Source organism: Poecilia reticulata, chromosome 3, assembly GCF_904066995.2.
Source record: "Poecilia reticulata chromosome 3, P_reticulata-male-v2, whole genome shotgun sequence".
NCBI lineage: Eukaryota > Metazoa > Chordata > Actinopteri > Cyprinodontiformes > Poeciliidae > Poecilia > Poecilia reticulata.
This window is the reverse complement of record NC_088832.1, coordinates 11218348-11226699: the sequence shown is the minus strand read 5'-3', so window position 1 is coordinate 11226699 and position 8352 is coordinate 11218348. Positions and strand designations below refer to the sequence as shown.

The following is an 8352-nucleotide window of genomic DNA, read 5'->3' as shown; positions in this document are numbered from 1 at the left end:
CAATGGCAGCCGTGATCTGGGTGGTTTTGTGGAAGCCCCTCTCTTAACACTTTTTAGGCTTTTTTACAAAAGGACATACTGCTACTCCCCATGGTGAAGTCGTAAGGCCAAGGCCACTCTCGCACCTGCTCTACCTTGTTTCCCAGCAACTCGGGGTCATTTCAAACTCAAGGGTTAGACCTTTCATCTCAAGTAGTCAGCCAAATGGTATGCCAACATAACCAAACACAGATTCCCCGATAAAATACAGCCAACAGGGACAAATGCATTGTTTTGTGCAAATGCCCTAAGGTCTCACCTGCAACTCTTCCTGCAAGCCTGTCTGCTAGAAGGGGGTCCAGGTTTCAAATTCCAGGCAAGGTCACTCATTTCATGTGGTTCTGGGAATCCTGACTGCGTCTGGCCCCTCTCGTTGAAATAATCTGCCTCGGGGGACTTCACCAGGTGCTACATGCCCCTGGTCTGTTTCAGAGACCCCTCCAACGTGGGAAACAACCTTTCAGAAAACACTCCCGCATGATTTTAAAGTAAACCCATCTGAAATATGGTGCATGTGCAACAAGTCATGTTGTGTTATTTCTGTTCAACTGGGTGTTTACTTTGCTAATGCACAAGACCAGAACATGAACTGTCTCTGTGGTGATATAAAGGACAGCTGAACAAGCCGGAGCGACGCGACAGATCAGGGGAGCTGCCGCGGCCGGAGTCCTGACCTTCCCAGTGGCAAGCGCTTCTTTATAGGGCGCATATAAACTTTTGAAGTGGGACGTCCAAGACAAGCATTCAGAGCAATAGAGTGAGACTTTAAATACAAAACACAAAAAGAATGAAAGGGTGCATGACCTCCAACAAGGAGATGACTACTTCCTCTTAGCAGCCATGTCCTCTGCTTTTCTTTCTCTGGATGAAAACCTGCGAGGCATAACTTGTTGCTTCCCACTATTATGCCGGATCCGAGTGAGTGCTAAAAGACCTCTTTGATGTTTTCACTCAAGCCAGTAAATCCTCTCACATGATTCAGTGAGCCAAGTCAAAAACCGCAAATTAATTATGACATTTGAAATGAAAGGAGATGGATCCTGTGAAGCTTTGTAACTTGAGTAAATATCTAAGCCGTCCTTTGAGTGAAAGTGAGTCAGATTTATGATATGCAACACAAAAAGCCGTTTAGAACATTGCTAAGGGAAGTTGTGGAAAACACCCCACGAATGGGTGTGCGTGGCCATGTTTTTACAGTACTCTGGAGCTCGTGCGCAGAGCAGAGAGTGGTGTTTTTGAGCGTTTATAGCTCCCTCTCATGTCTGGTGGGCGAGTGGCAGCCAGAGAGAGGGTGTTTCTCCACTGCATCTGAGCCATGGACAGCTGACTGGTTGGGATCTAATTGCTCTCAAGTGAGGTCAGCAGCAGGCATTTATCTAAGCAGGGTGCACGACGGAGGATGCACAGAGTCAGCTTTGCCAGAAGCAGGGAAGCCTAGATGAGGACTGACAGCGGTTCTCACCTCTTGCTTGGCTCTATTGCATCACTGAGCCGGGTTTACCTGGGTTTAACTGCAGCTTCAGATCTGAGGAGTCTCATCACTGGTGCTGAAAAGCGGCACACGTCTGACGACGTCCGTCATTGCTTCAGAGCGCATGTAAGTTGACGATCCACAGATATTGTTTGTTCAGTCTCTCCTCTTGCCGAAAGAGAGAGACTTTATAGTTGCGAAGCAATCTGAAGTATTATTTTACTCTGTTGACTCGTGAAAAGGAAAAAAATCACTGGCAAAATTCTGATTTACTATTTAAAAGATGTTTTTGTAAGAGGCTATTTGTACTATAGTATAGAGATATACAACTTTGAAACACATGTGTTTTAATATTTATTCAGCTATTTGCATTATTCAACATCTATGTGATAAGACATCTTGCGAATCAATCTTATTTTACAGTGACAACCAGTACAGCCATCCCTAATCTGGATTATTACATTGCTTGTTGGACTATCATCTCAAGGGGATCATGCAATTGGCGAACTCCGTATATATGGACTAGCAAACCTATAAAGTCCCCATTCTAACATCTTTTTGTTTTTTGGGGGGGGGGTTTCACGAGACTTCTCACCTTTGAACTCAACCCAGCCTCACAAAGTCTTCCTCCCATCCCTCTAGGAGTCCCTGAAACACAGACCTGAACGTTACAAGGCAGGGGTCAGGAGGTCGCCGAGTTGAGGAACAGCGCTCAGCTCTTGAGCTCGCGTCTCAGCATGTTCCTCATTGATCCCCACAGCATTGCATTATAATGCGCAAATGGATGCTGACATGGAACCTTCAAAGTCTGCTCTCAGGACTCTACCTGCACGCGATCTTTCTGCTTGGCAGCGTGTGTGTGGTCTACAGTGACTGCACCCCCGAGCAACGCGTTGCCATCATGAACTGCTCTAAACACGAGCGCCACACCAGGAACTATGATTACATGGAGGGAGGAGATGTGCGCATTCGACAGCTGTTCAGCGGCACGCAGTGGTTCCTCACGATTGATGACTCGGGCAACATCACGGGAACTCAAGATCCTACCAACTGCTACAGTAAGGATGCTGTCTTGTTTTAATTGCTTTGGCTAATTACAGGTTTTTCAGTTTTTTATTACATGCAGAAAATGTTGTTTTAAATGTGAGTGAAGATCATTTCAGGCATGTTTTTCTCTTAAGATTTAGTATTTTGAAGGTTTAGTACTTTGCTTGGCCAGTTTGAAAGAAACAATAAGGAAATGTAATGTGTAGTGTTGTTATTACAAAGGACAGAAATAAACTGAAGCAGGTTAAAGTCAAATTCTGGCTGTAATGAAGAAAAGTAAAAACATACTACAACTAAAATCTCAAATTCAACTACCTTGAAACAAATACGTTTGCTCATTCACTCAGCTCTTGCCAGCACAACTAAAGAACGACACATTTAATTTGCCAGCTTTGACAGCAGCAGTTTAACACGGTTATCTGTTCAAATCACTGCTGTAGAAAATTCCTTTTTTTCAATGTTTATGTGTAGGGATCCGACTAAAACTCGCAGTCACAGTGAGGATGTTTTGCGTGGTTATCGTTTCCTCCTATCTCACTGTGTGGCAGAGGGAAAATGTTGGTTTTAAAAGAAGATGCCTCATGGAAAAGATGCATTGCGCAACAACTGGAAATGAAAGACTGAACATCTGAGACACCCACATGTGGCTGGGACTTGCACGCAAAGAGCCAAATAAATGTTGTTGTTTTTTAATCAGCAATCTTTTGATGATACTAGCTGGGAATTTTTTTTTAAGTTTAGAGAATGCTAGACTTCTTTTCTTGAAACGAGACAAAAACGTTGTTATGGGATTGTGCAGTACATGGACCAAAATCCAGCCTCTTCCACTGAACTTATCTTTAATGCTGCATAAAATATATATAATATATGATATAATATAGTATTATAATATAATATATAATATATTTTATATAATATATAATATATTTGATCTCATTTCCTCTTTGAAGTTTTTTTTTACTTATATTGTAATTTATATTGTTTAAAATATATTTTTTTACTTATCTTCAGAGCTTTTCATGGGGGTACAGAAACTGATACCGCCATCAAATTATAAAACTATTTCTTTATAGGATAAATGTTGACTGCTGCAACATTTTTTTTTACTGAAAATGTTCAAATAAATTGTGATGGAATGTACATACAAATGTATTTACTTATATAAATTTTGACATGAAATGAATGCATTTGGTGTTTTCAGATGTGCAATCAGTCACTGCCCTAACAGGCCCATGTTAAGACATGCCCACAGCTGTCATTTTTTTTCTTTTTCTTTAAACAATACTATTAAAAACATGCTAAATTTGCCAACTGAAATGTAGAAAGACCTGAAAGACATGGGACTAACCGAGAAAATATTGCAGCCGATGTTAAAATGTTACAAATTTTGCTCCCGTTTGCTTTGGAACATGTAAGTGCTTTCAGTGTCAGCGTGACAGGACAACGTAATTTCAGAAAACCCCTGTACAATATCCTGTTCTTGAAAGGTTGTCTGCTGGAAACTTAGCAGCAAAGGCAAATCCGAGCTTCAGCAGTCTTCAGAGAAATCAGGATTGGGGTTTTTACCCACAAGATTGTTTGCCTCGCCAGAGGCAGCAAGTGATGGCAAATCTGTTTAAGCTGGTGATTGCCTGAGAGGCTCTCTGCTTCAGAGCCAGAATGTCTTAAATGTGTGTATGCATGTCTGTGGAAATGTGCTTCATCTTTTCATGATGCACCAAATGACTGGAACTGATAAAGAGCATTAGCTGGCCAGCGGATTACATTACCAAACATTAAAAGCAGGAACATGTCCCGTTCCTCCCAAATGAAATGACTGTCAAGGAGCAAATGAATGTTAAACATAACACGAATTCAACATCAGCTGTACCTTTAATCATCACGACTTCAATCAGCAGATCAGACAGGCTGGGTTAGAATAATCTGAGCAAAGTAGTCAATGCGCACAATTAGAAGGACAAATTAAAAGAGCAAGCAGAGCGCAAACAACATCTCCACATCGGGACGCTACCATCTGTTTGTGATCTGGCAAAGATGGATGCATGCTTAATGTCAATCTGAAGAACCTCAGCAGAGTTTTTCTTTTTTTCCCCCCTCTATCTGCTTGTCAAATGAAATAATTTTTTTTACATAGAATAATGAAAGTGACACCGAGGCTTTAACTTAACCAAAACTCTGTCATCAGGACCTTGTTGTTGTTCATGAAATTAATTTGTGTTTATGTAAAAGATAAGAATTTAATTTTACGGTTTATTCATTCGCTGGAGTCAGTGAGAAGAACAACATAGTAAGCCCTACATATTGCTGCATTCAGACAAGGTTTAAGTATAATTCAACAGATTAATTACCCCGAGTTTCATCTGCTTATATATTGTGTTACGTGATACTCAGACATGGGCAGAATGGCCATTAATTGTTAGAGTAGAACTACTTTGACATATTTTTACTCACATAAAAGCAAAACGTATCTGTCCAAGAAGGCTACTCAAATACTGAGTGACTGATCAGAACGTAAATTATTTAATTTTTAAGAATTATGTCAGATTGACAAAAATATAGTTTTGTGGAGATTTTGGCTGGATCTTTAGTTGGATTTTAACAAGATTGGATAAAAGAAACACTTTTCTAGCTCAGTTTCTTTCAATATAAAACCTGGAGCACAGAAACTTACAGCAGGTAACACAAATACAGGACAGGGTAAAAAGAAAAAAAACTTCCAATGACGATTCCTGCAGTGTATTATATAATCTGTCGACCTCCAAATTGCACGGCAGACAAAGCTTGTGTATAAACACAATGTCCTACTTTAACCAAAACTGTAGGTGTGTTTCTAGTGGATATTTTTGTTAAAATAAGCTTGAATTCAAGTCACAGTGGGTAGAGCATTTTGAGATTTTACTCAGTACTAGAGATATTTCATGATAATATTACCGAAGTAAAAGTAAAAATTACATTCTTGTAAAACTACTCCACTGAAAGCACTTACATGTTCTACCCGCACCCCCAAAAAATTACTGAAGTAAATATAACTTGTTACTACCCACCACTGATGATACTGTAGATAAAGTAGTAAGACTTTCATTCATTTCCTTCATTTAAAACAACTCACTTGGAGCACTTTTCTATTGGCAACATGTCTTTTCTCAAAACAAACAATAAAACGGAGCACAAATGTTCTGCCTTGCAACAGATCTGAAGAGCAGAGCTAAACTGTAGCGTGCAAAGCACATGCAAGGAGGCAGTTTTCTCAATCTCACGGGAGAGAAGCTTAATCTGTCTCCCATATGTGCAATGGCATAGGTTGTGGTTTGTCTAATGGCCACCCAGGCAAGTTAACAAGACTTGAACTAAGCCAGAAAGACCACAGACTGATTAATCGCAGGAACCTCCATGTTGTTTTGCTAATGAAGATGAATGTTGAGGTCAGCATGGAGCTGGAGTGAAAGATGGATGTTGACAGTTCCTTATCTTTTCTGCAGTGTGTCTCATTTCTTTACTGCCTGGCTGTCTGGCAGGTATCCTGGAGATCAGAACGGTGTCCGAGGGGCCCACATTGGCCATCAAAGCTGTAAAGAGCCAGTATTACATCTGCATGAACAAGGCTGGGAATCTGCAAGCCAAGGTAATGCATTTCATTCGGCGTTGAACTGACGGAAAAGTTCTGAAACGTTGCAATAAAGGTTTGATATATTGTCATTGCAGAAGACCTACAGTAAAAACTGCGACTTCAAGGAGGGTTTCCTAGAGAACCACTACAACGCTTACTCCTCTGCAAAGTGGACTGAAAAGGAAATGTTCATAGCGCTAAATCAGAGGGGGCGGCCAATGAGAGGGAAGAGGACCAGGAAGGCAAGCGTAGCTTCTCACTTCATCCCGATGAAATGCTGGGAGGAGGAGAGGAGAGTGGAGTGAAGAAACTTAAGACTTTGTCCCAGACTGTGTGACTCAGGCCACATTTATGTGCGTATATCATACCAGACACATGTAGTCTCATTACCAGCATCACTCTCCGCTGTTCTAACGTTCAGTCGTATTAATAACTGATAAACGAACGAATCATAAGCTACGACAGTCTCCATCATACAAGATACTGAAACTGCAAACATGGACTGAAGTTATTTTGAAGTAAATACTCTAAATTGTATTAAAACAGAAGTATTTTCTTACCAAACCATAAAAAAAACACATCTACATGCAGTCTGGACTGTATTCTTTACAAATGATTTGCCACCACGCTGCCGGATGAGGGGACGTATTTAATCAAAGAATGAAATAAAATAAACTTAATAATTATTCAGAGGGGATAGTTGGTCTGATCAAAAAGTGCTGAAGCAAGCTGGGCTTGTCTTTACCTTCCACTGCACCAGATACATTCATACAGAGCTGACATAGTGCATGTAATTAATGAAAATATGAATAAACAGCAAGTCAAGCTTATTGTGATAGATGTGAGTGTGTGTGTGTGTGTGCATGTGCGTGTGTGTGTGTATGTGTGTGTGTGCGCGCGTGTGTGTGTGTGTGATTTTCTGCATGGACTCTGGTCAAGTACACTGTAGCTGGTCACTGACTCCCTTTTCATATTTCATCTTAAAACGCTGAAAAGTTTTTGCTGCTGCTGAACAGACATCCAGATATATATACAGAGCAAATATCTTAATAAGTGAGAATAATCCCTACACTAAAAGATAAGATATTTGTTTTAAAGGGTTTTTCTTTATGTTCCTTTTCAAACATTCCTGTTGTACTGAGTGCCAGCTGGAAAAATACCCACAGATTCAATATTTGGTACTCTAATGTAATAAATATTACCAGAGTTTTTTGTCTATGGCGTTGCAGCACTTCATCGCCTACGGCCCCCCAAATTCCCTTCTTAGTACAAAGCCAACTTGCTAAAACGACGTTGCACTGTGCATCTTTTTTTTTTTTTTTTTCCTCCACTAGAGGGTATAATAAACCTCAAAATAAACTCACATCCCCTCGCTTATGAAACTTCTTAAGTCGACTTGTCAACAAGACATCAAACTGAAATGGAAACACACAGCTCTCTGTTAGATGTTGCTTTGAACGTCTTCACAGCCACTTGTGCTTGGGTTAGACTGCATGTGAACTTTATGAACCGAGCCTTTATCCTGCCATAAACTAAACTGACGTTAAGACTAGAAAGCTCTGGGGGAACTTGAAGACAGAGGTGTGTGTTATATACTGTGATGACATTCAGCATTATTTATTCTGTTTATTAACAAGACAGTAAAGACAAATGTTGTATTTATTCTCAGCTTTTGCATGTCTGTAATATCCACTATGATATAGTCATACTTAATAAACAAAGAGGTCATGATCTGTTATTTGCTGTGATTTCAGTGTTATGGTAAAATGACCCCTGGTTCGGCAGCCTAATGTACTCTTTAATTCTGGATTTTGCATTATCCTGTTGAGAAAACCTATTACCAGTAAAAACAAACTCAATGTATCAAATTTAAATGCTTCCTTTGTTCTTTGGATGATTATTTGCATGTTGTAAATACATTTTGGGGAAAATGCTTGTGTCCCTGGACATTCCTGACAAAATAACTCAGATTCATCCAATCTGGTAAGAGAGACCTACACAAAATGCTCCATAAGAGGTGCGATTATGAATTTAAGATGGAAGATGCATCAAAGTTTACTTCATGTACAGTAAAAGTAGAGTCTTGTCGGTGTAAAAGATAATATTGCAGACTTACCGGCAGGCTGCCAACACATGCATTTAGTTATTTAAACACAAGAATGGATTCCCCCCACAAAAAAATGCTCGC

The 8352-nt window shown here is 40.1% G+C and overlaps 1 protein-coding gene across 2 annotated transcripts; it reads left to right on the top strand.

Annotated features, from left to right (window-relative positions):
• The first annotated feature begins 999 nt into the window (after window positions 1–999).
• fgf7 (fibroblast growth factor 7) lies at window positions 1000–8038 on the top strand. 2 transcript variants are annotated; one of them, XM_008404603.3, is made up of 4 exons: window positions 1000–1636; window positions 2153–2568; window positions 6073–6179; window positions 6260–8038. In XM_008404603.3, exons 2-4 carry the CDS (start codon window positions 2283–2285, stop codon window positions 6467–6469), a joined length of 603 nt encoding a protein of 200 aa, XP_008402825.1. In that variant the 5' UTR covers window positions 1000–1636; window positions 2153–2282; the 3' UTR covers window positions 6470–8038. The 2 variants fall into 2 exon arrangements, with proteins under 2 accessions (XP_008402825.1, XP_008402826.1); XM_008404604.3 differs by having other exon boundaries at window positions 1934–2568.
• Window positions 8039–8352: the final 314 nt, after the last annotated feature.